This window comes from Alexandromys fortis, unplaced genomic scaffold, assembly GCF_014885135.2.
Source record: "Alexandromys fortis isolate MF-2015 unplaced genomic scaffold, M_Fortis_MF-2015_v1.1 scaffold_38, whole genome shotgun sequence".
NCBI classification, from domain to species: Eukaryota; Metazoa; Chordata; class Mammalia; order Rodentia; family Cricetidae; genus Alexandromys; species Alexandromys fortis.
In genome coordinates, this window is record NW_026067916.1 from 11,991,862 (window position 1) to 12,017,347 (window position 25,486).

Here is a 25,486-nt window from a genome sequence, read left to right on the forward strand (position 1 = left end):
TGTCTCCAGTGGCTTCCCCTTGATTCACTGCCAATGTCAGCGTTCAATTTCTCTTACATCTTCATGCCAATTACAGATATGTGTAAGTAGCTGTGAGCACAAACGTCTCCATCCCCTACCTCCCACCGGGGAGACATTCTCTAGAGGAAAATCGAGACTTCTACCCTTGTCAAGTAGTTTTCAAAGCACAGCAAGACTTGGGTTCCAAGGTTTGTGGAAAACACTTATGAATGAGCCTTGTCCTGCTTCAACCCAGAAAATGCCCTGCAGTCTAAGACAGGGTATCTCTGGTACCCATAGTTGTGAAATTCCAACCTTGAGACACAAGTGAAAAAAAAGCATAACTTAGCGTTATTAACACAACCATTCGTTTTTCCAGGCGCCCTGTTCAGCCATTGGTGGGGCAGGAGAGCTATCTCAAGGCTCAAAATTGAGTTTTAACCTCAGAAGTCTATCTCAGGGGCAATGGAATGTGTTAGTAACGCCACTCTAGGATCAGGAAGGTCACTGTGGACTGCAGTGTGAGGAAGAAACTCTGTTGAGCAAGGTTGGGAGGACCTGGAAATTGTGCTAGGCAGAATGATTCTGGGCACCAGATCAGTCGGGAGTTCAAGGTCGAGGTAGAAAGGACTCGGGGTTGGGTAAAGACTCGGCATTGGCAGTTCTTCCTAGGACAGTAAGTAGTTGGCCTTCTGCCTTGAGATACAAAGCTAGTTAGATGTTTGTTTTTGACACCAAGTCTCACTCTCTGGCTCCAAGCTATTCTCCTGCCTCAGCCTCTCAAGCATGACCACGAGACACTGTAGGCTATTTCAGCTTTAGCAACGACCATTAATAACCAGGCGTTGATGTACAGGGTGAATGAGATGCCGCAGAGCCAAGTTTACTAACGGTTCATTCCTTAGCAGAGCCAGCCAGATGCTAGATTATGACTCGTAGAGGAATAAGTTGGGTTGGGAAGGAACCCTGGGAGAACGAAAGTGCTCACAAATCTCTTCAGAGGCCATTCCTAGGCAACCCAGCTTCCTCCAGCCAGGACGCAGAGACAAAGAGAAGCCAGAAGGCAAGCTAACCCTAATCCACAGAACCATGTAGTTTACATGCTCGCTGCTGCTGTTTATTGCCTAAACCCTACAGCTAAAACACCACAGCCAGCTAGGAAAAACAGGCCGAAGATGCCAACCGCTTTCGTGGTAACCTGAGTCTCCTCCAGTGACCCAGGAAGCCGCGGGCTAAGCCTCCCCGTCGGGGCCTGGCGACAGCTCCCCAGCCAGAACCACGGAAGGGAGAGGCCTGGTGCCCGCGTCCAGTCTCACTCCCCGGTGGCGGCGGCGGTGGAGGCTGCGGCCTGGAAGGGGGCGGTGCTGGGATCCTCCGGGCTGGACCGCCCAGAACCGAAAGCAGCTGCTGCGGGGAAGGGGGAGGAAGGAGAGTGGCGGCTGCAGGGCCGGGAGGTGAGAGCCGGGCCCGGAATGTGCGCCCGGCCGGCAGGCGCTGCTGGGCCATGGCTCTGCGGCTGATCACCCACTTCGACGTGCGGGCGGACGTGCTCCCGAGTTTGCGGGCCCAGGCGGCAGCAGCGGCCGAAGGAGGCGGCGCAGGTGCGGGGCGCGCGTCTCGGAGGGGGCGGGCGGGTAGGTGCCAGGCATCCAGGCTCTGGGGATGGGGAGCGGACGCCGTCCCCACGGGGACCCCTGGGGATGCCCCGCCGAGACGAGTGGTACCCGGGGTCGTCACCGGGAAGGGTAGGCGGGAGGCAGAGGGATGGCGCGCCCTCGCCTGTCCCCAGGGCTCACCTAGGACCAGGAGCGCCTCGAAGTGTAGGCTGACCCGGTGTGGTGGTCAAGAAAACGACCTTTTAAGTGTCTTAACAGTCACCTCGCTTGTCCCCAGCGAGGATGCTGAGCCAAACTGCTTGTAAGAAGTGGAATTCAGTGGCTTTACCCCGTCTTTTAAAAAAACACATTTGCTGCATATCTGTGGAACAGAGTCTGTATTCCTGGAACAACTCTGGTGGCTTAGGGGACCTGTCCCTACAGGTGTGAGAGGGCAGTGGGCCCTTTCAGGATGCCCGCAGCGAACTGAGTCTCTGCAGGGTTCTAAAAGCACAGCAGCTTGCGCAAGAGCCACCAAGCACACACCAGGCACCCGTTCCACCCCACCCCTCACCGCTGTGAGACAGGGATGCTCGGCTTCCTACCCTAGCCTCCCGGTCAGTTGGAATTAGTCCCTGATGCTTAGTCTCCTCTGGCGGGGAGGGAGGGGGCGGAAAGTGACTTTTGTGCATTCCTAGAATGGATCTGCCCGAAAGAGGAGGATCTGTAATCTCCTAAATTTTCCCTTTCGTTTTTAAAGGCCATCAATAAGGAAGCATCCTCGGGGCTTACAGGCACCTCTGGGTCTCACCTTGTGTATAACAGCTGTACTTGCTCGCCTCTTTCTGTCTCTGGTTTTCCTTAGATACTAACTAGGCTGTCGTGGATTGGGGCGGGGGCGCACCAAATTAGCCGTATCCCCAGTTTCTTCCCTCTGAACTCCTGTGGAAGTCATGTCTACGCGACTCCCGTGCACAGAGGAACATCGGTGATCCCCTCGTCTTTGCATATTGATTGCTGGTCATAAATCAACAGCTTTATAGCTTTACGAAGGCTGCGTGGCTTCCACTTCTCTGTCTTTGCTGAAGTCTTTGAAGGTCTAACTTTTAGAAGTAGTTCAAGGAACTCCAAGTCTGTTTCCCACCCCAAAAATCGATCCTACTTGGTTTTGCTAAGTGGCAGGAGATTGCACATTAGAAGCTGGGTGAAAAATGTCAGTTTTATGCTTCTGTCGTGTGTGTGTGTGCGCGCGCGCGCGCGCGCGCGCGTGCTAACTTTTGGCTTCCTTGCGTCTCTCACTCACTGTGAAGAATTATAAACCTGTGTGTTGATGTTGCAGTAAAAATCTAGGCATTGTATTTTGCCGTTTTTGTTTGTTGTTGTTTTTTTTTGAGCATGTTCTTTGATTCCCACCATCTTATTACTTTTGATAATCACCACTGAATGATAGCTTGAAACAAACAAACAAACAAACAAACAAACAAACCTAGGGGCCGGGAGGCGGCTCAGCTGTTGAGGTGCTCGCAGCACGAGCATGGGGACCCAACCTTGAACCCCAGCATCCGCAGAAAGTTGGGGAGCACATGGATGCTTGCAGGGCTGCTAAGACAGAGAAAGCGGAATCCTGAGGCATGTGGGCCAGCCACTCTGGCTGAACTCCCGAGAGATACCTTCAACAACTGAGGAGGATACCGGCCCTCAACTTCTGTCCTCCACAGGCACATAAACCTGTGTGAAATCACACATGCACACACACGCACATGTACGCACACATGCACACACACGCATGCACACAGCACAGTATGCATGCACACATGCACGCACATGCACACACACGCGCGCACATGCACATGCACACACACATACGCGCACACATGCACATGCACTCACACACACGCATGAACACACATGTATACACACTCACACACGCACACATGTATGCACACACACATGCACACACATATGCACGCACGCATGCACACACATATGCACGCACGCATGCACACCTCAACCCTCACAGGAAAATCTGACATTAGACTTTATTTATAGTGTATCCTTTACCAAGCATGTACATGCAAGTTATTTTTTGAAGCGCCAGCTTTAAAAACTTCACTAGGAGTCACACGGCCAATGACCATGTGTCTGCTTTCTGCATACTTGAACTTTTAAAATCCGAAGTCTTAATATCCTCCAAGGTACATCCATCTTTGTTGTTTATTGTGTGTGTGCATGTGTGTGTGCACATGCGTGCTCCAGTACGTGTGTGTGCATGTCGTTACAGCATACATGTGTGTGTGCATGTCACAGCGTACATGTGGACATTGGAGGATGACTTTCAGAAGGGGGTTCTCTTCCGCCTTGTGAGGCCTGGGCTTGGAACTGAGCATCTCAATGGCTCTGTGAATATTTTTACATCAACAAACTGAAAACTTTTTAGTTACACTAAGTGATCCTCATGAAACATGACATATTCTTGCCAAAACAGTCAGTGGGCTTGGCTATGCCAGTCAGGTAACTTTGGTGGCTGTAGGAGAGAAATGCGGTCAACAGGGACTTGAAGGAGAGGAAGCCAGGTTTGATTACTGTGTCTACTCTTGGTTTGGTGTTGAACTTTGGGAGTATGGTCTCTCCTGAAACAAAATGAGAAAATATTCACAAAAACCAAATTAGTTATATAAAATAGTTTAACATATGTCACCTCTAAATAGTGATTTTTAAAAAAAGCCCATGTGCCTACAATCCAACTACAGAGTGAATAAATGCAGGGCCATTGGCAGCTGGGGTACTTGCGCCCCCATGAGAGTCTTCATCCCAGTCCCCAGAGGTGACCATCCAAATATTTATATTTTAACAATTTCATATTAATAGCTTTAAGACAGTTTGTATCTGAATTTCAAGTAAATGAGAAGCACACTAGGCTTTCTTTTTACTTTAATCTCTTCTCGGTATTTTAGGATTTTTTCATGCTGACTGGCTACACAGAAATCTTTATTTTATTTTTTTTTTTACCAGGTACAGTATTTTATGGCGTGGCCTGGCCTTTTGAAGAAGAGCCTTCCCTTGGTACTATGAGCATGGTCAGTTCCTTCAGGGATTGTCCCCAGCTAGCTTCTCCAGGTGCTTGCATCCTGCGAGGAGGCATCGTGGTAGGGTATAAAAGCGGGACTGTGTTTGACTCAGCAGGAGACGACTCTGGCAGTTGGGGGCTTCTGGAGCTCCACACCCTCCCAGCCCCAGCTTCAGGCTCCTCGGAAGCGACCTGGTCTGCCTGGAAGCTGGGCTTTTCCTCGTGGGACTGTCTTCCTTCTGTCTCCTATGGGGTAACCCCACAGGGCCGAGCATTTCTTGGGAGACGTGTTTCACAGGAATGCAGCTTGGTTTAGCCTTTCTCTGGGGAGGTCCCTGAGTTTGCTGGTCCAGCTGGTGCCTTGACTAAATAATTCGGCACCACTGTGGAGAAGTGCGAGTTGAAATGTTGTCCGGGACCCTCTGTGTAATTCTTGACAGAACCTGGGTAACCTTTCCTAGGCTTCTCCCTGCTTTGATTAGGCTTGAATGGTTGACACTCCAGATTGATTTTAACTCTATACTCTTTGCCTGGGTCATGTCAGGCAACAGACTCGAAAGCCAGTTTTTCTTTATTCCCTCTTGTTTGTGATCCCGCGGAGTGACCTGGGGATGGGAGGGTGGCCTTCGTCACGTTGTTTGCTGTTTAGTCTTCTCTTGCCCCTGTCCTTCCTGGTCACGGTTCCTTCCTGCGTCCCTGGTCTCCTTTTCTGACTCTCGGTTCTCTTTTTATTGATTCCTGACAATCACCCAAGGCTTGCTCCTTCTCTTTCTATTCGGAGTGTGACATACGGCACACCACAGTGTTCCTGATTTGGGATTATAAAACCCGGTCATGCTGAGCCTAGGGCCTGGGTGGGTTGTGTGCAGACTAAGAACAGTCCTGTTTCACCACCTTGCGACCTGCATGTTGGGAGCAGGCTCACTTTCTCGGGTGGGGGGATAAGACTGTATGACTCCCCTCTCTAAGAACTGTCACTGGGAAGACAGAATTATTTCAATTTTTGTTTCATGGCACTGAAATTCATACACTTGGCCAACATCCTCTGGTGATGCGAATCACTCTGCCTTGGAAAGAATGGATTGAAACGAACGAGATTGTTCGGGAAGCCCGCGTCTGTTTCTCCTCACCTCAGACATCACAATGCTTGGTGTGTTCGAGACCTGCTGTAGCAGGTTCACTTACGCCAGTAACTTCCTTATCGAAATGCGTTACTGTGATCCCAGAGTATACTGAACTGTAAAATTAAATCACATTTCCTCATTTGAAATTGCTAAGCTTCCTCCTCTGGACTTTCCAGAGAACCTCCACTGGGGGAAGAGTCAGAATGAATATGTAGGCAAAGACGCTGCTGAATACTCAGAGGAGGGTGTGAACGCAGGGGCAACCAACCTTGAGAGGAAAGGCAAATCGGCTGAGTGTGTGATGAGACGTCATTCCAAATCTCCAGCGTGGCCAAATGCACCCATTTCATACCCCCTTGAAATGAGAGCCACGAGGCCAGCTAGAGTTAGCCCTAACTAACATACCCACGAAGACATCTTGATTTCTTTCTGTCCTGTGTGCTGTGGTTGCACCATATTCTGGACCAAGTTCTGACTCTGGTAACTCATAAATGTTGTGCAATGAAAAATACCTAGGGGAACTTGACAGGCGCAAGCAAGGGTTCCCACACTGGTCTCTCACAAATCACGTACCCTGACCGGCTGAGATGGCCCGGGAGGTAAAGGCGCTTGCTCCCAGCCTAATGCCCCTCAGTGTGCAAGGAGAGAGTCCAGCTCCTACACACTGACCTCTGCCACGTGTGTCCCGTGACCTCTGCCATGTGTGTCCTGTGACCTCTGCCACGTGTGTCCTGTGCCCTTGCTCTCACTCCCTCCCTCTCTGTTCTCCCCTCCCCCTTTCTCACATACCAAATAAACAAATGAAATGTAATCTGTATTTTTGTAAGACAAGAATGTCTTGGTTCATGAGTGGAGCATCAGTATTTCTGAAAAGGCTCCCCTCATGTTTCTAACACAGGCAGAGCTGAGCGCCATGGTATGTGTTATGGATTCATGTGCGTAAATGTATACACACACACACATACACATCATGTTTCTAACACAGGCAGAGCTGAGGGACATGGTATGTGTTATGTATTCCTATGTGTATATGTGTATTCAAGCGCTCACACATACATGATAATATGATAATTAGAATCTGTATTTGGTGGAGAATTTTTTAGTGATTTAAAAATAGATGTTTTGCCAGGAATTTTTTCAAGACTTCTTGTAAAGGAATTTCTTATCTCAACTGAAACCTTTTATGTTCACTTTTGTGAAGGGCTGGACCAGTGTCCTTACACTCTTGAATGAAAAAAAATCTCAAAATATTGACACACTGCACTCTAGAAAGCTTTGCGTCATCGCAGCTTTCCAGCTGCTAGGGTCCCCGAGAGGGTGATCATTCATCTTCCGGTCACGCCTGACGCAGGGCACCAGCTCACTGTTCTCTTTGGTGCTGTGAGGTGACCCTGTGCTGTTTCTCCACTGTGTGGTGTTGGCTTGGGGGCCTCACCTTGCTGAACTCAGTTGTCCTTTAGGTACAATGGGCCTGTGACCCCTGGGCCACAGTGTGCGTGAGGTGGGAATGAGAGCACTGAGGTGGACTTAGCAGTCAGCTGACTGGATCTTGTTGTGATGCAGGAGCAAACGACATCTGTGTATTTCAAAATCAGTGTGAAGTGGTTCTGGCAGCTCAACAGAAAGATATATCTATCTATCTATCTATATATATATAATCACACAGAACTCTCACACTCTGTGTCTCGTGACAGACCACGTGTGTCCTCACACAGAACTCTCATACACCGTGTCTCGTGACAGACCACGTGTGTCCTCACACAGAACTCTCACACACTGTGTCTCGTGACAGACCACATGTGTCCTCCTCACACAGAACTCTCACACACCATGTCTCGTGACAGACCACGTGTGTCCTCACACAGAACTCCCGCACACCGTGTCTCGTGACAGACCACGTGTGTCCTCACACAGAACTCTCATACACCGTGTCTCGTGACAGACCACGTGTGTGTCCTCACACAGAACTCCCGCACCGTGTTTCGTGACAGGAGGAAGAGAGGCTTCAGGGTGAGGGTGAAGGCTCCCCACCAGCTCCAGCTCTGGTGTCCTCTCTTCCGCTACCCTTGCCTTTATTCTGCTTTTCTTTTGTTAAAAATACAAACAGAATGCGCTGTAGGATGTTTTGCATGCTTCATCTAAACATTTGAATTTTCTATAGCCAATGCATTACTATTTTAATGTCTGGATATAGCTTTGTGTATGAGCAACTCAGTTTAAGTCATTTGATTATGATGAACTTTTGAGGAAGTTAAAAATATCAGTTTCTCCTCAGTTCATGATACTCAAGAATGCTGTACAGACCACTGCTTATTTGAGCTCTTTACCTGGAGAATCAAGGCTGCCCTAAAAATTGTAGATGAAGATGGACAGTTAGATTTTAAATTAAATGTTTTGTATAAAGGTCCTTTATGTCCTGCTCTAGAAGATTTTTTTATTGGAAAGTACCCAAGTCATAAGGACACAGAGTTCCATCAGTTTCCCTAGACTGACACCCTCAGAGCGGAAAAGAATGCACCAGCTTCACATAGGTCCTCTGTGCTCCGAGGCAGTTGCTAGTTTCAGAGACTGGTTTAATCAGTTTCAGAAACACATCAGCCAAGTAATGCAGGTGGTTTTCAGCGGTTATGGGGGGTTTTGTGGTTTGCTCATTTTTTTATGAATCAGGGTCTCTCTGTGTAGACCTGACCGGCCTGAAACTCAAAGAGTCTGCCTGCCTCTGCCTCCTGAGTGCTGGGATTAAGGGCGCATCACAGAGGGCAAAGAGTATTCTAGGTGTGACCTGACACAACCGCTCTAAATGACAGTGGACCAATGGGATGAAAAGACTGAGTGCTGGCTGGGGAGGATGCCGAGGGAGGACTGCCTGTCTCACACCGTGAGCACGAGTCCCCGGAGAGACACAGGAGAGGAGAGAGAAAGTTGTACCACACGAGCCGTAGCCAGACCGTCCATGTCACTGTATAAACACCAAAGGAGACGTTTTTCAATGAATAAAGTCTAACTCCTGCTAAAAGCCTGAGGTGTGCTTTTCCACACTGGGACGTGCATAGTCACAAAGTTGTACACGGAAGGGCTCACAGGAAACTCTCCTCTCCTAGCTGTGACCCACTGGGGGAATGGCCATCGGGCGCAGGTGTCCTAGGTAGGCTACCGCAGAGACCTCTCTCCAAAGCCTCTACGGCAAAGGGATGAGAAGATCTCAGCTCCGAACAGAACTTTCCCACTCCTTCCTCCTCCTCCCTCCTCCTGGTCTCCTCCTGGGTAATAAACACAGGAACCTTTCTGGGTTTGGGGGTGGGGGTGGGGGTCGGGTGGTTCTTGATAGCAAGAGAAAAAACCTTTTTCTGACTCTTAGTAAGGAGCCAACCAAAGGCAGCATCCTGCGGGGAAGACGAACAGGGATGTCTGTACTTCTGGGTTAGCTTGTCTGTACTTATGACATCATAGTAAGCGAGGGAAGGTTTGCCTGTTTACGTGTGTGTACATGAGTGCAGTGTGTGTGTGTGTGTGTGTGTGTGTGTGTGTGTGCTCACGTGAGCGGGTAGAGGCTAGCAGATGGTGTAGTTTGGTCCTCCTCTATCAGACTCCATCTTTCTCGAGACACACTCTCATGGAACCTGGCACTCCCTGGTTGGGCCAGCAGGTATAACAAGCTGAATCTACTCCTCCAGCAGGCGAGCTGCACATGTATGTTGCCAAGCCTGGCTTTTTACATGGGCGCTGGGGATCTGAATGCAGGTCTGTACACTGGTTTGGCTGGCACTTTGCCAAATGCCAGCGGAGAGTAATTCTAAGTTGGTGTGCCACTAATGGCACAGTCTCGGAATGCGTAAGAAAAGCTAGCATACAATGGAAATCATTGAGACACAGGGTACAGAGGAGTATTTAGTGGACAGGTGAAGAGGACACAGCCCAGTGAATGTCTCCACGAGCTTGCCCGTGCGCTCAGAGTGTACCCTCCCCCGCTAGTCTTTCCCTGCCCCTTAAAGGTCATGAGTGTTTTGACTTCTAACATGATAGGTTAAGTGTGCCTGCTTGTACAGTCTCTATAACGGGGTCACCAGCTTTTAGCTTAGAACTTGATTTCTCTCATGAATACTCTATTTGCTGGATATGTTAAAGCCATTTCCTGAACATTAGCTTGTCATTTTCTATTCCAGGTGTTCTAGAAACAGCTTATGAGAGCTTGCGTGTGCTAAACATCGAAAGAGATGGAAACATTCTTTATACCTATAAGGTGAGTCCATGCTGTCTTCTTATTGCAGTGAATAAATACAGCACACAGCTTATTGTTTTCATCATTTAGATTATCCTTTCACGGATTTTTTTTTTGAGACAAAATCTCACTATATAGCAACAGCTAGCCTAGAATTCACCACGTAGACCAGGCTTTTCTCAAACTCACAGATATCTGCCTGTCTCTGCTTCCCCAGTGCTAAGACTAACTTTTTATAGAAACCATACTCCACTTTATTGAAGGGCAGCAAAGACTTGCTGGTTCTTAACCTTTGACATCCTTGGCTTCTGTGAAGGTGATATTGAAGAGATGGTGGTGGTCCATCTTATGAGATTTTTTTCTTAAAAAAAAATCAGGTGAAACTACATATCTGAAATTCAAAAAAAAAAAAAAAAAGAATGGATGGGTAATTTCATTTTCTCTAGGGAAGAAAGGGCCAAGACATTTAAACCTGACTAGTATGTTAAAGTTTTGTCTTTGAGAAAATGTTAACTATGGTTACTCTGTCATCAGATGGGAATATAACCATAGTTGACATTGTAGATACTTAACAATGTTGTCAGATGTTGGATGCTCTAAGGAAGTTTTAATTTTACCGACAACTCTGCTAATAGGGACACACGAAGGAGTAATTCCAACAGATAGTTCTAGACATGTGTTCCGCCGTAATTTGTTTCCTGTTGATAAAAGAAAATTTGTATATTGTGGACTGGAGAGAGGGCTCAGCCATTAAAAGCTAGGCTCACAACCAAAAATATAAGAAAATTTGTAAGTTGTATTTATGGATAATGCATTTAAAGATTCAATTTTACTTACTGATAATATTCTTATATTATGGATTTTGTTCAATACTGTTATCTGTTTTGTAATATTTACTCTCTTAAGAACACGGCTGGAGGTTCATGCTAAGGCAGTCCCCAGAGTCTCTAAACTGTTAGTGGTGACCCTTTCCTGCTCCAAGTTCCAGGGCCTAGCTGAGTTAGGCCTGGTCTTCTAGATGTATACAGCAGGCTTCCTTTAGCGTGACAACCTCATTTCCCAAACAATGGCACTAACAAACATCTGATTGATTTTCAGGATATTAAGGGGAATGCTGTCTTTGGATTATATGACTGCCAAACCAGACAGAATGAGGTAATTATAGATTTCTTAGCTGACTGTTTTCTTTTGCCTCCTCTGTTTTCTAGATATAAAGCTCAGTTTTTTTTTCCAGAAGCTTAAATATTTTTATTTCCCCTCTCTCCTATTTCTTTAGTTTGTTTAAATCCTTGTTGTCAAAAAAAAAAAAAAAAAAAAAAAAAAAAAACAGTCTAATGACCCCTGAACCAAAATGACACACATAGTCTTAGTTCTTTGAAGTTCGGCTAAAGTTGGCTTAGATTAATTTTACAATATTATGGAGAAAAAACTAAAAGCTGGAAGTCCATTGCCTTCTGCAAGACCCGTGTATACTCCGAGGTCATTTTCATAGCAGCCCTTGGCTCTGAGTTCTGATTCTGGCTGACTTTCGTGACATTGTTTCTGTTCCTTTTTAGTAACAGCCCAGGTTTGGAGCTGGTTCCTTAGTTTTATTCAAACCTATCCCTGCTAGTTCCTGGTCAGTGTGGACAAGGTTAACCTAACTGGGACCTTAGGGTGGCAGGGCAGTTTGTGCTTGGGTAGAAACATTTGAGAATCGTGTCTTATTGGCCATGAACTTAAAGATCCTTTTTGCGTTCTAAGTTTCCCACAGGTACCTCTCTCTTTCGGCTTCAGTGCGGAGAGTGGTCATTCTCTCTCCCATCACACCCCACCCCCATTCCTTGCACAGCCGCTCGTTTCTGTTTATTCTCTGATCCAATAACTACGCAGTCAGTGTTCCCCTTGCGAGCATCAGAGTCCCAGGGATGAGCAAGGCAAATCCTGTTGAGATACAGTCTGGGAGCCAGGCGGTGGTGGCACACCCCTTTAATCCCAGCACTTGGGAGGCAGAGACAGGCAGATCTCTGTGAGTTCGAGGCCAGTCTGGTCTACAGAGCTAGTTCCAGGACAGGCTCCAAAACCACAGAGAAACCCTGTCTCGAAAAACCAAAAAAAAAACCAAAAAAAAAAAAAAAAAAAAAAAAAAAAAAAAAAAAAAAAAAAGAAAAGAAAAAAGAGATACAGTCTGGGGAAGAAGCAAACAAAACTCTGGGTGCTGGGACAGTCCTTCCCTGGGCTTCTAGATGGCCCAGATTGTGAGAAGATGTGTCTTGGAGCAGCATTATATGAGATTTTAGTCTGACTTGGGTGCGGGGTGCAACTGCCTTCTATGGGTATGTGCATCTCCCCTGGGCCTTTAAGCTTACTGCTTCTTTGGTTTTTCAGATATGCAGATCACTCAGGAAATAAATTGGCTAAGGCATAAATTAGCAGGAATCTTAACCAGCTTTATGGTGATAGGCACGTCTTTCTTTACACAAAGTTGCTGCTGCTACAGCCTGCTATACTGGAGAGTCTGAGATCTTCTCTCTCTCTCTCTCTCTCTCTCTCTCTCTCTCTCTCTCTCTCTCTCTCTCTCTCTCTCCGTCCCTCTCTGTCTCTCTCTTGTTTTTAAAGACAGGATTTCTGTGTAGCCCTGGCTGTCCTGGAACTCACAGAGACCTTCCTGCCTCTGCCTCCCGAGTGCTGGGTTTAAAGGCGTGCGCCACCACCACTGCCCAGGAAAGTTTGGTGATTTGTGAAGAACAGATGTTTAGTTCTTACAGGTTCCAGATGTTGGGAAGTTCAAGGTCTAGGGTGCTACATCTGGTAAGGGCTTTCTCTGCCATGGTACATGGTAGAAGGGTGAGGACCCGCAAGCAAGAGGGGTCTTGATTCACCTTTATGCTAATACTCTTAGTAACTAACCAGGGCTGATAAAGCCATAGTCCATTAGGAGGGAAGAGCCTGTGACCTAACCACCCTTCCCTGGGCCTCTGCCTCCGACACCGCTGAACTGGGGATTCTCTTTCCAGCCTATGGACTTGGGAGACACAGTCAAACCACAGAAGTCACTAATCCCCCTCTCCCTTCTGTGTTTCCCAAATGTTCAGAACACCTTACAACCCACATTGCTCCCCCTGGCTCTTTGGTTGAGGAAATGGGTTTGCATATCAAGTCACCTGGACTTGACATTTTCTTTCAAGTTCTGTATTTTTGTTTTGGGACTGTGCCACCAAGAGAAAGACAATGCTTTGTTTCCAGGCGGGGTTCAAGGCCGCACAAACCTAACGATCCCCCACCTTCCTACGTGGTTTTGTTTTTAAACAGGCAAAACTGCCAAGTCCCAAGCACCCTTGACCCAGTTTTCTCCGGTTCTTACATCTTGTGTAACTAGAGCGTGACAGGAGAACCAGGAAGGTGACTCTGGTAGGATGTGGGTGTCACGGTTCATCACAGAGCGCGATTCTGTCGCCGCTACTGCGGTTAGCGAGCTCAGTGCAGGCGTCCGGAGAGCTGCTGGCGGCTGTTTGCCAGTTTCCAGGAAACTCAGGGCCCTTTACTTCTGAAGTCATTCACTTTCCTGAATTTACAGTTGCTGCCCACATGTTGTCCCTCTTTACAAAGACTTATTTGTGTATTTATCTACTTTGTGAGTGTCTGTGTGAGCATGTGCGGCATGTGCGTGCAGAGCCCATGGAGGCGGGAAGAGGGCGTTGGATCCCCGGAACCGGAGTCTTCTGCAGGGGCTCTGAGCACGTTTACCTGTAGCACCATCTCTCCTGCCGCCCCCTTCCATAGAGACAAGACTTCTACTTACACACTTGTTCTGTGGTCCTTGGGGTTGAACCCACAGCCACCGTCCATGTCAGGCAAGCACGGCACCACCAAGTTGCAGCCTTAACTCGGTGGTGTTTTTCAAGATCCGAATTTGATGACACATATTTTGCCTTTGTTGTTAAGTATAATTTAGACAAAATGAACTAAGGAAAATCCACTGCTTCCTACCCATATTTCCATTCTTTTCATTGTTTCATCTTTTTTTCTTTAAAAAAAAAAACATTTTCTTGATCTTTTAGGAATTTGCTTCAGTCACAGTAACTCAGGGTTGTGGGCAGGTCACATATTCTCAGTTTTCTTCACCTGAGTGTTTCCTCTCATTTATTCATTTTGAAGGATGGTTTTGTCAAGTCTAGAATTCAAGCTGACAGCTATCATCTTTTGGTTCCTGAAAAAAATGTCCTCCCCCCTCTCTTCATGGCCTTTTGTGGAAAACCCATCTTTTAATACATTTTCTTTCTGTATTTAAGGTGTCATTTTCCCCAATCACTTTTGAAAATGTTTTTTTTTCTCCTTTGCCCTTTATTTTATGAAAATTTACTTGAGTGTGTCCCTATGGATTTGTTTGGGTTTTTGGGTTTTCTTTTCTTTTCTCTTTCTTTCTTTCTTTCTCTTTTCTTTCTTTCTTTCTTTTTATTTATAGATTATTATTATTATAAAACTTCCTTTTTATTTATTCTCTGTATCTTTCACATCAGGCATCTCCATCCCATTCATTTCTTGTCCCTTCATATCTGCCCTTGCAACCTCCCCCACAAATAAAATAAAATAAAATTTAAGAGAAAAAAATAGAAAAAAGGGAAAAATCTTGTCCCGGAAGCTGTAGTGTAACATGGTACACCCTTTAGTCCATTCGTTTTTCCTTGCAAGTGTTCACTGCCATTGGCATCGTCATTGGTCTGGCCGGAGGCCTCTGGCTTCTGCTACACTATCGATGCTGGACCCTCACGGGGACACCCTAGGATATCCTGCTGTTGCCCTGCGTCGTCATGGAGACCCTGCAGCTTTGGGTCTGCAGGTCTGGCCCCTTCACACGTTCTCCAGATCACAGATGGGGCGGATGTTGGGGTGGGTCAGCTCCTAGCCCTGGTCTGAGCCTGGGCAGCTGCTGGGTTGGTCAGCCCGCCAGCTCTCCCTGCCCTCACCGCCAGGGTGAGCCCTCGAGCATTGCCCTTGCTAGTTTACCCCTGGAGCAATGAGCAGGGGCGGGGCGGGCTCTCCTTCCTTCACGCCCTCATCACTGGCTCTCTCACACCTGGACCACCAGCGCCATCGCTACTGTGCTGTCTGGCCGAGGTGGCGGGCCCCTCCCGAGTGCTGGGCTGCTGCTGGTGAGGGGCAGGGGCAACTCTCCTGCTCGTATGACCTCATGGTCGGCTCTCCGTCCTCCATTGTTTGGGTTTCCATTCAGTTTATCGAATCTTATGCTCAATTTGGAGCAATTTGCCCATCAATCACTATGTCTTCAAACACTTTAAAAAGTTTCACTTTTTTCCTTTCCTGGATTTTAATTAGTTAAAATTAGTTAATCAGATCTTTGTGGTAGTCAGGGGTCTATGAGGTATCACTTCTTTCCCTTGGTCCCAGGTAATTTACTTTGTGCTGTTCAGATTAGGTTTTTTTTTTTTCCTTCAAGTTCCTGGATTTTTTTTTAGTATGTTGCTATCATTTAAGATTTTAAAAGCTGATTACTGTAATTTTCAAGAGTAAAATTTCTATGCATTTTTCTTTATCTGTGTCCTTGTTAGGATTTCTACTGTTTTTATTCAATCACATTTTAAACTTCTTAGTCGAGGCCTTTTGTCTTGTTTGTGTGTGTGTGTGTGTGTGTGTGTTTTGAAATCTTTGCCACAGCGTCTAGTATTTGCCACCCTAGTGCCCAACGTCTGTTTTTCTCACTCGAGCTGAAGTTCTCCCAGTTCCTGGCATGACTCATGGTTTTCATAGCTCCCAAGAGACGCTAGGTCTTATTTAGATTTCTGTTCCAGTGTCTCCTCTGATAGAGAACTTGTGGACTGTAGGGCACCATCCCACTCCCGCCGTGGTAGGAGCGAAGACTGGAACTCTTCCACTTGGCTTCCTTTGATGGTACCCAGCTGAGAGGGTCCGCTGTTGGTGCTAGGTGGAAATGGGCTTTTCAGCTGCCTGCTAGGCTTCACCCCCTCAGGGTCAGGAACCAGGGTGGGTTCTGGGAGACGTGAGGTACGAGTCCTAACTTCGCGTCCAGCCCTTCTGCCGGTGCTCCACTGAGGAAGAGCTGGGACTCCTCAGAGCTGGGTCCGGGTAGATGCCCACCATCCTACATGGCTTTCTGTGCGCTGCGAGGGGGAGGTAGATTTCTACCAGGTGCGAGGAACGTCGTGATTTCTACCTGATCTTTTCTGATCCCATCTGGCAGGAGTGGACAGTGCCTGGGGCATTTGGATGGAGTGGGATCCCAGTCTCCCTGCTCAGCCTTGTGGGTAACGGGACAAGTGGGGTCGCCTTTCCTCAGACTGTTGGCTAGAGTAGTCTGGGCAGCATCTAACAGACTCTGTCTTGCAGGCTTTCTGTTTCTTTGCCTTGGGCGATGGAGGGGGTGTGTGTGTGTTTCTGTCTATTTCTGGCTTCCTTTCTGCTATAATCTCTTTTTTAGCTTCAAGTCTAGAATATGGTATGCAAAAAAAAAAAGCTACCGCTGCCTCGTTTCTCAGAACTTGGAGTCCCCAGAGTCTGTGTTTCCCCACCCCCAGGACGCTGTAGACCGAACCCAAAGCTTTGTGCTTACGGGAGAAACACGTTATCTAACCTGTTTTCTTTACTCAACTTCCCAGGCCTCTTAGCTTCATTTTGTAGACAACGTTCAGGGTTTTCAGCTTTACTGAGTGAGGAGACTGGGGAGAAGGGAGTCTTTTTTGGTCTTCCTCTGCAGTTTTAGATGAATGACCCTCCTTACATGGCCAAACAGGAAGCAGCACACTGCTTAGACATAAGGGGACAAGTTCCCTTCCTCCCTGCCCCTCTCTGACCTCTCTTCCTCACTCCCAGCCCTGCTGGTCTACCCTCAGAGTGAGCAGGAAGAAATAAGACTTGCGCTGGTGGTATACAAGTACCTAGCAGACTTTTCTGGGGACTGAGACTGTTCTTCTCTGATTCTGCTCACATGGACTGTAAGATTGGAACCGCCAGGCTTTTGGAGACCAGAACTTGGAGTTTTGTTATGTAGAGGCTGAAGATGTGTTAAAGCCAGAGGGTTAAAAGAATGGTTATTTCTATTTCTGGATTAAACCATAGCTAAAGCCCAGACTGACTTCACATTATCCTGTTCCTTGAGCCACTGTGTAATTGCTTTTCTGCATAAACTAGTTTGGTGTATATTTTTTATGTTTATAATGAAGAATCCCATACTTCTATTCCTTGTATCCCATAAATTCTTGCATAGGCTCACAAAGATATATTTGAGGTTTAAGAATGTATCTCAGTAGTAAAATACTTTCCCAACTTGTACAAGTTCCCAGGTTTGCGCCCCAGCACTAGAAAATAATACAAATGAATGTTAATTGCATCATTTTAGTATCTAAAAGTAGCAGCTAAATGAAATTAATGCCCATGAATAGGTTATTTGGGACTAAATGCAGCTGCCAAGGCATGAAGCAGTCTATTAAGCTGGGCTGTAGTAAAAGGCGAACATGGCTTACAGGGTAAAGGGCTTGCAGGACAAACACAAGTCCACAACCCAGCACCCCCTGAAAAACAACACAGTGTGTGATCTGCAACCCCAGTACTGGGAGGGTGACAGGCAGGATCTAGGGACCCGTGGGCCTGACCGTCTATCCAAAATGGTGGAGCGTGATAGAGGAGACACTGGACCCTGACCCCTGCCATTCACAGCACACGCATAGGTACGTGTGTGTCTGCATTATACATGCTTATCACACACACACATACACACACGCACACACAACACACATACACACATATGTACAGACATACACATACATACATACATACACACATTCACACACACACAGGAGACGTCAGATGTGGGGGGAGGCGTCAGATGTGGGGGGAGGCATCAGATGTGGGGGAGGCATCAGATGTGGGGGAGGCGTCAGATGTGGGGGAGGCGTCAGATGTGGGGGGAGGCGTCAGCTGTGGGGGGAGGCGTCAGATGCACATGCAGTTATGAGCTGCCTGACGTGGGTCCTGGGAACTGAACTTGGATTCTCTGCACGAGTAGCAATACAACTGAGCCGTCTCTGGAGCCCCAAACTTAGTGCCCTCATATTAACTCAATGCTCCCCTTTAGTGACTGTCTCCCATGGAGATGTGGTGACACAGCCAGAGTGTGTCCTCAGTCCTTAGCTTACACATCACGTCTTTCATCTGTGTGACTGTTTTCATTTTCCCGAGCATTGATAAAGTGGAATCTTTTGATTCCCCCCACTGTTGCTTCAGACAGGGTCCCACCATATAGCCTGGGATGCTTCCAACTTGTACCCCTCTGCCTCAGCCTCTGGAGGGTTGGGGTTACTGGTGTGTGTACCATGACCGGCTTCTCTTGATATTTTGAACAATACAAACATTCATAAAAAGGAAAGATTAAGTAACCACAGAAGATTTGTTATCCACTCCTTTAATATGAAATACACTTGTGACACATTCCACGGTATGAGAGTTGAGTGTGTCATTGGATTGAAGCCTTTCTCATCTCCCATGCTAACGTCTGGGTGCCCCTTGGACGGCATAAGCTGCACTGAGCCTCTTGATCCTCTACCCCTATGAGATGTTTTTTACTTACTTTGGCCATACCACTCCAGTATTCCTCAGTCCTCATAATAACACGAGATACATATTATAGTCCTATGCTAATTATGATGGTTAGGTAAGTTGAATAATTTTCCCAAAGTCACGCAGCGAGAAAACAGCAGTCAGGATTTGACCGTGGGTCTAGCTTAGTTTCAAAGTTTGTCTTCTGAACCACGCTGGTTGTCCCATAGCTAAGTTTCAGGGCCCGATGTGGCACAAAATATTAAACACATTTTCCTTGAGAAATAATCCAGACCATGTCAGCACAGATTAGTTCACTCTGTGCTTTAGGGAGTGTTTGCTAAGTAATGTTTAGTACAAAGTTTAATAGGAGTTTGCCTTCATACAATTGTTATTCACTGTGACCTCCCTTTCCGGCTGTTTTAATAGCACCTGTACACCTTTGAGAGGGACATGCAAGCTGTCAGCTGCTCTGTCAACAGCGAGAGGACTTTGCTTGGTGAGTTGAGATCCCATTGTTTCCTGTGAAGAGCTGTGTCTTTTAAGTTGAAGCATTTAGATTTTGCAGTATTTGACTATAGCAGAAACATTGCAAAAATACCTGTTCTATTAGACAACAATGAGGACACTAAGAGAGACTTACCTAGATCTAATCTACATGGGAAGTAGAAAAAGACAAGATCTCCTGAGAAAACTGGGATCATGGGGACCTTGGGCGAAGATTGAAGGGGGAAGGGGAGAGGCAGGGAGGGGAGCAGAAAAAAATGTAGAGCTCAATAAAAATCAATTAAAAAAATTCAAAGGCAAGAAAAAAAAAACCTGTTCTAGGTAAGTCAAGTTTGAAATTGAGCCTGCAGGACACAGCTATAGGAACGGATACTCTGCGGTCTTCCACAGCATTAGGGCGATAGACCTCACTGACTTGAACAAGCTGCCATGCAGACCAGTTGCTAATGGATTTTTCTCTTTGCCATCAGCTGCAAGTTTCGTCCAGTACACTAAAGATGTAAGGAGTGAGCTTCAGCCGGGTAATGGAATTCTTCTTCTTTTGTGTGTGTGTTGAGGGATAAACATTTGTTGGGCTAAAGGCAAATTTCAAGCTCTTTAGAAGTGCCTCTATCTTAGAATAAAAAGTTAGTGGCCATTTAAGCGCAAGCAAGACTTTAAATCTTGCTTCTCAAGTAGGCAAGAAGGTGCGAAAAATAATATAATAGAGACTGGAGAAAAATGAGGTGATAATTAGCCCCTGTAGAGTAAATGAATGCTGAGATTATACTTCTATGGCCAGAAGCTAATGGAAAAGTAGGGAAAACGAACAATACGACTTTAAAAATATCTGATGAAATATTCATTAATCTCTAATGCATTGTGGATAGTTCATAAATACAAAATAAAACACAAATCTGTTCAGTTACGAAAACCTACTTTCTATTTTCTTACCTGTGCAGAATCTTTCACTTTTTAAATTGCAAAAGGTATTCTGTATCACCCACCTGCCCCATAACACGACAGTAATGACTGCGCACGCTCGGGCCCCCTGCGTGGTGCTGCGGGTACTTCTGTGGAGTGCTGAGGCGGCTATCCTCAACCACACATGTTCACAGAGGCCAGATACATAAATAGATTTGGTGGAAGGAGCGTGAGCGTCACGCTCGTGGTGTAGTTCAATCAGTGAAGTTTTGTGCAGGCGTGAGAACCTGCGTTCGTTTTTAAGCTCCATATAAAAACAACGCTTGTTATCTTGGTGCTATGGAGGGGAGACAGGCCATCCCTGGCACTCACTGGTCAGCCAGCTTAGCCTACTTGGCCATTCCAGGCCAATGAGAGACTCAGTCTCAGAAAGCAAGATGGATGGTGCCTGAGAAAGACTTACACATTTGGCCTCTAGACTCTACTGTACACATCAACGTGTGTTCTCGTAAAGATACATAGCCACATAAAAAAGGAAAATGAGATCCTTTTATTGTTCCCATTGTTAATTACTGCATTCCTCTTGGTTTATTTTGTACGCCTGCATGTGTATGGGCACGAGTGTGGAGGTCAGAGGACAACTTACGGTAGCTGGTTCTCTCCTTCCGCCATCTGGGTCCTGGGGTTGGGTCCAGGTGGTCAGGCTTGGCAGCAGGGGCCTTCTCCTGCCGAGTGTCTCACTAGCCTTGTTTCCAGTTTTAGCACAGACGCAGAGAAATATTTCAGTTGTTTAATGAAAGGTGTTCAGCCGCTGAAACCTTTCTTGACCCCTGAGAACTATCAAGGGAGGAACCGCTACTTGGCGGATTTTTGTTGCTGTGAAGGGCAGTTAAGTCCACTGGAACCGGCTTGGCAATTTGTTGAGAATGCTGTACTTTTATGTAAAAATTTAATTTATAGAAGTTGGCCCAACTAGTTTTTAGACTCTGCTCCAGCAACAATAGCCAGCAGCAGGCTGGAGTCAGCCCGTGAGCTACCATTTTAGTCCTGGCCCAGAGGATCTGATTTCAGCCCTTGCTGCTGTGTTCCCAGGTGGCTCCCCTCTGCTCTATTTATTTGGCCCTTGACTCCTTATTTTGTTAGCCTAGTCCCTCTTGGACGTATTCTGTGGTTGCATGTGATGGGAAAACCCTTCACATGTACATTCCGCCCGAGGCTCCTAGGCCGTGCTGGGTCTCTGAGGCTCACATCTCCCCACGTCTGACAGAGGCAGGAGAATGGGAGCCAGGCCTGGGGAGGGCTTTTGTGAGGTGTTGGTGGGCTAGATGTCTTATCTGGACTCTCACTGCTTAGTCACGCTTACTTCCACCCTGCAGTGACATGGAGACCTAGGTCACCAGTCCCTCGCGCTGCTGGCCTCCTCATTCCTCTATACTCCTGACTGTTCTTAGCATTTGATGTAATGCTCACCTCAAGGGATGGATTTGGACCGGATTATGTAGGATGAACTCTAGAACATCAGCATGCTGATGCCTAAACAAGGGTTTGAACAAAACAGGACCCGGGGCCGATGTGATGGACTCCTTTGTCCTGAGAAGACAAGGTTTCTGTTGTACGTCGCTGCCAAGCTGGTGGGGCAGGACCCACACACCTTGGATTTGCGCTGTGTGTAGTCTGCTTCTTCTTGTTCCTGGTCACAGTTAGTCTGAGAAGAGCTGTTATGCCAGCAAACTGTAGTTTTTACTTGGTATTTATCATTGCTGCCTCAGTGCCATGCTTAACAATAGTCAGCTCTTAGTGTTATCCAATGCACTCCCAGAGAAAATGTACAGTTTTACTTGATATAAAATTAAATCCTATTCACATATGCTTGCTTGGCCTTGAGTTTGGGCACCTGTGGTGAGATTGCTCACTGTGTCTCCATGAACAGTAGCCTGAATATTGTTAGTTATCACAGTACACACAAAGGAGCTGGCATCCCAACTCACCCTTTATCCCAGCCCCTGAGGCGAGAACCAACTCTGTCCAGGTATAATTCCAGAATGTTCCCCCTCAGTTTCTCTACCAACTTCCTGCTTTTATCTCTGGATTGTTGGAAGACTCCCTTGTCTATGTTACAGACTGGGAGTATGGATGGATGCACGATAGACCAGCCCACGATCAGAGGGTATCAGGGAGATGAAGGAGAATTGTCCCCCATTTCCAGTCTGAAAAAAAGGATGATTCTGAGGTACCCTCAAGCAGGTTAAGACTCAAGGTGGCCACTAATGTTCTAATGATTCATGTCTACTGTGCTTGTGGCCTTAGGATACCATCCCCACTCCTCAGGTAGACTTCTCACGGTTAGAGTGGACCTGTCCCCTGAGGTCACTTCTGGCTTTAGTTTGGGTTTCATTAGAAACAGCATCTGAAGCAGAGAATCTGGTGTTATGGGTTTATTCAGGACATGGAAACCCTCCTGGGGCACGGTTAAAGAGGCAGTGGAAAGAGGGGGACGTGAGTTGCATTTCTGACTGAGCGGGACTGGACTAGATGGTGTAGATTCGCTGTTTGCAGAGACTGATGAGGACGGTGAGCTCAGGTGGGGTGGAGGAAAGGGAAGTCAGAGGAAATGGAGGTGAGCGGCTGGGTGTTTGTTTTCCTAGCAGAGACCACTGGAAAGAAATGGTCTACACTGTGAGCCAAAGGGAATTGTGTGGGCTAAGGATGCGTCTGGACATAAAAAACAGATCTTTCAAGATTTTACTTCTGGATTTGATATGCACATGAGAAAAAGAACAAGTTTGAGAATGACTCAACCTTTTATTTTTTTGTTAAAACGTGTGTGTGTGTGTGTGTGTGGTGTGTGGTGCATGAGTATTTGTGTGTTGTGTGTGTGTATGGGGTGTGGTGTGTGTGTATGAGTGTGGTGAGTGTGTGTGCTCACAGGAATATGAGGAAGTGTCTGGTTTTGTGCATTCTCAGTTTGAGAAGTAGGAATCTGAATGAGTCAGAAGTTGAGGGGAGCCGCCTTTGAGAATCACCAGTTCAGAAATGGGCTGGGCTTAGTGGTGCATCCCTTGTTGTCCCAGACCTTGGGGTAGATGTAAGAAGATCCAGAGTTCAGAGTCATCCTCAGCTGCGGAATGATTTCAGGTCTAGCCTGGGGGATACAGGAAACCCTGTCTCAAAACACCCTTCACTCTAAAAAAGACATTTCAGAAATGATTTAACCAGAAAATACTATAGAATGTGTCACGTTTTGTCCTTTGAACAGATATTTTGGAAAGATTTCTTTTGTCTGCTCGGAATGGTTACATTGTACAACATTTTATTTAAGGAAAGTAAGTTTTTGAAAAGTTTTATTTAACATTCTATTCTTTAAAATGATATTTTCCCCCATTGTGAAAGAAACAAACTGTAACATATTTCAAGTAAAAGTTTCTCTGTTCCCATACTTTATAATCAACTTTTACCAGTAACGTCTCTCCTTGGCCATAGTATAGCTAATGTTTAGAAAATGACAATGACCTTCCATAAGAAGAGGCCCAGGCTGAACTCTGTCTTTTTTTGCTACTATAGACAATAGATTCTCCTTGAGCAGCAACTGGGGTGGTCACTGTACTGGGACCCCACTGTCATTGAGACTTTCCAGAGCCTCCACACCATTAGGGACAGATAAATAAGTGTTTCACAGAGCTGTGATTTGGCTCAAGAGCTCCACTGTGAAGTATGCGGCATGTCCCTGAGAAACACTCCTGTTAGTGGTAGTTGACTCCCACCCCTGTGGTAGCTGTCCTAATTAAATTCCTGGCCTGTGCTGAACCAGGCGGGGGTGGTTAGTGGAGAAAGATAAAGAAAACTTAAACGATAGTTGGTTATTTTTTTATTTAAATATGTAAATTCATGCTGTGAAGGACAATCTAGGGTGATTCTCTATTTTTCCTTAAAGTCTCCCCAAACTGTGGGTTTTTTATGCAGTTAGAGCATGTGAATTTTTATATGAGATAATTGGCTGTCCTTTTGTGTAATCTGATACAGTAATTCAGTCGTATATTTAAAATAGACATTGGTAGGAAAATTTGCTCTCCCCTCTTGTTCTCACTTTTTGCAGACTATTTTTATTCTATTTTCTTCTTGACTGTCTTTGACACCGGTGTCCCTCTTACTCCTGAAGCCACGCTTTAGGCACCGAGCAGATAGATTTCCAGGGTCCCTCACTATCCGTGTGACACTGCCTGTAGTCAGCCGAGAAAAGAGTTTCAGTTGAGGATTGTCCAAACCAGACGGGCCTGTGCATGTGTTGTGTGGGAATTCTTTTGACTGTTAGTTGATATGGGAAGACCCATCACCCTGTGGGCAACACCGTTTCCTGGGCGAGTTGTTCTGGGCTGCATAAGGAAGTGAGTTAGCCATGAGCCCGTGATTCAGCAAGCAGCATTCTTCAAGCTTTAGTTCTGCTTCCTGCCCCAACTTCCCTCAGTGATGGACTGTGACCTAGGTGTGTAAGCCAAACCAAACAAACCCAAAACAACAACATCAACAATCCAAAACAAACAAGCAAAAAAAAAAAAAAAAATCCCCAACCTTTCCTCCCTTAAGTCACTTTTGGTCACAGCAACATCTTTGCATCTCAGTCAACAGGAACACAGCCTTCTTAAACTGATGTCCTGTCCTGTCCCTGGGCTGCTGGTTCTGTGTTGGGTCATAAACCATGAGTATCATCACATATTTTACCTGTGAAATTATACTCGTGATTCAACATGTCTTGCTTTCCAAGTGACTGGTGTGCTCAGAAGGAGAGGTGTGCGTGTGTGGAGTGTGAACGTGTGTGGGGGGACAGAATTTACTGCTCTCTGTCTCTCTCTGTCTGAGACAGGATCTCTCAGTGAACCCAGAGCTCACGGATGTGACCAGTGAGCTAGCTGGATCTGCTTGTCTCCACTCTGGAGTTAGGTGGACACTGCCATGTTTGGCTGTTTTATGTGATGTCTGGAGTCTGAACTCAAGTCGTCCTGCTTGTGTAGCAAGTGCTTTCCCCACTGAACCCTCTCCCCAATCCCTCAAGGCATTTTCTTAGCTTCTAATAATAACGTTTATTAATCTACCATTGATAGAAATGAATAGCCAACAAGTCTCTAACAAGCTGTCTGAGAAAGTATTGCTAGGTCTTAAGAGCAAACCTGCTAAGCTCTGGGCAAGGTGGTTCATGAAACTGCCTCAAAGGAGGGGGAAAAAATCCAAAACAGAAAAAAATTAAAGGCACTAGATTAAATGATGTTAAAAGGAAGAAAATCTTTCTCACACACACCCAAACAAACAAAACCATTGTCAGGAGACTCGGTGGACAGCCCAACATCCTAGAAGCTGCGAGACAGGAGACTCATTCCAAACTCCAGGGCAGAGTCAGAAACACGCCCTCCCAAGTAAACCAAAGCAAACACCCCTGGAATCCCAGCATTCCCGAGGTGCAGGCTGCGGGATTAAGGATCTGAGGCCGTCCTCAGAGATGCTGAGTTGAAGATCATCAGCCTGGGCTGCT

The 25,486-nt window shown here is 46.5% G+C and overlaps 1 protein-coding gene across 4 annotated transcripts in view; it reads left to right on the plus strand.

The window, feature by feature from the left end:
- The first annotated feature begins 943 nt into the window (after window positions 1–943).
- Gsap (gamma-secretase activating protein) overlaps window positions 944–25,486 on the plus strand; it is an 81,200-nt gene continuing 56,657 nt past the window's right edge. The window contains exons 1-6 of one of the 4 annotated variants that reach the window (XM_050139802.1): window positions 944–1,601; window positions 4,608–4,712; window positions 9,950–10,026; window positions 11,104–11,160; window positions 18,985–19,054; window positions 19,533–19,583. In XM_050139802.1, the coding sequence (XP_049995759.1) occupies window positions 1,505–1,601; window positions 4,608–4,712; window positions 9,950–10,026; window positions 11,104–11,160; window positions 18,985–19,054; window positions 19,533–19,583 (457 nt within the window). In that variant the 5' untranslated portion in view covers window positions 944–1,504. The remainder of the gene's footprint in view (window positions 1,602–4,607; window positions 4,713–9,949; window positions 10,027–11,103; window positions 11,161–18,984; window positions 19,055–19,532; window positions 19,584–25,486) is intronic. The other 3 variants (XM_050139801.1, XM_050139799.1, XM_050139800.1) reach the window with 3 other exon arrangements.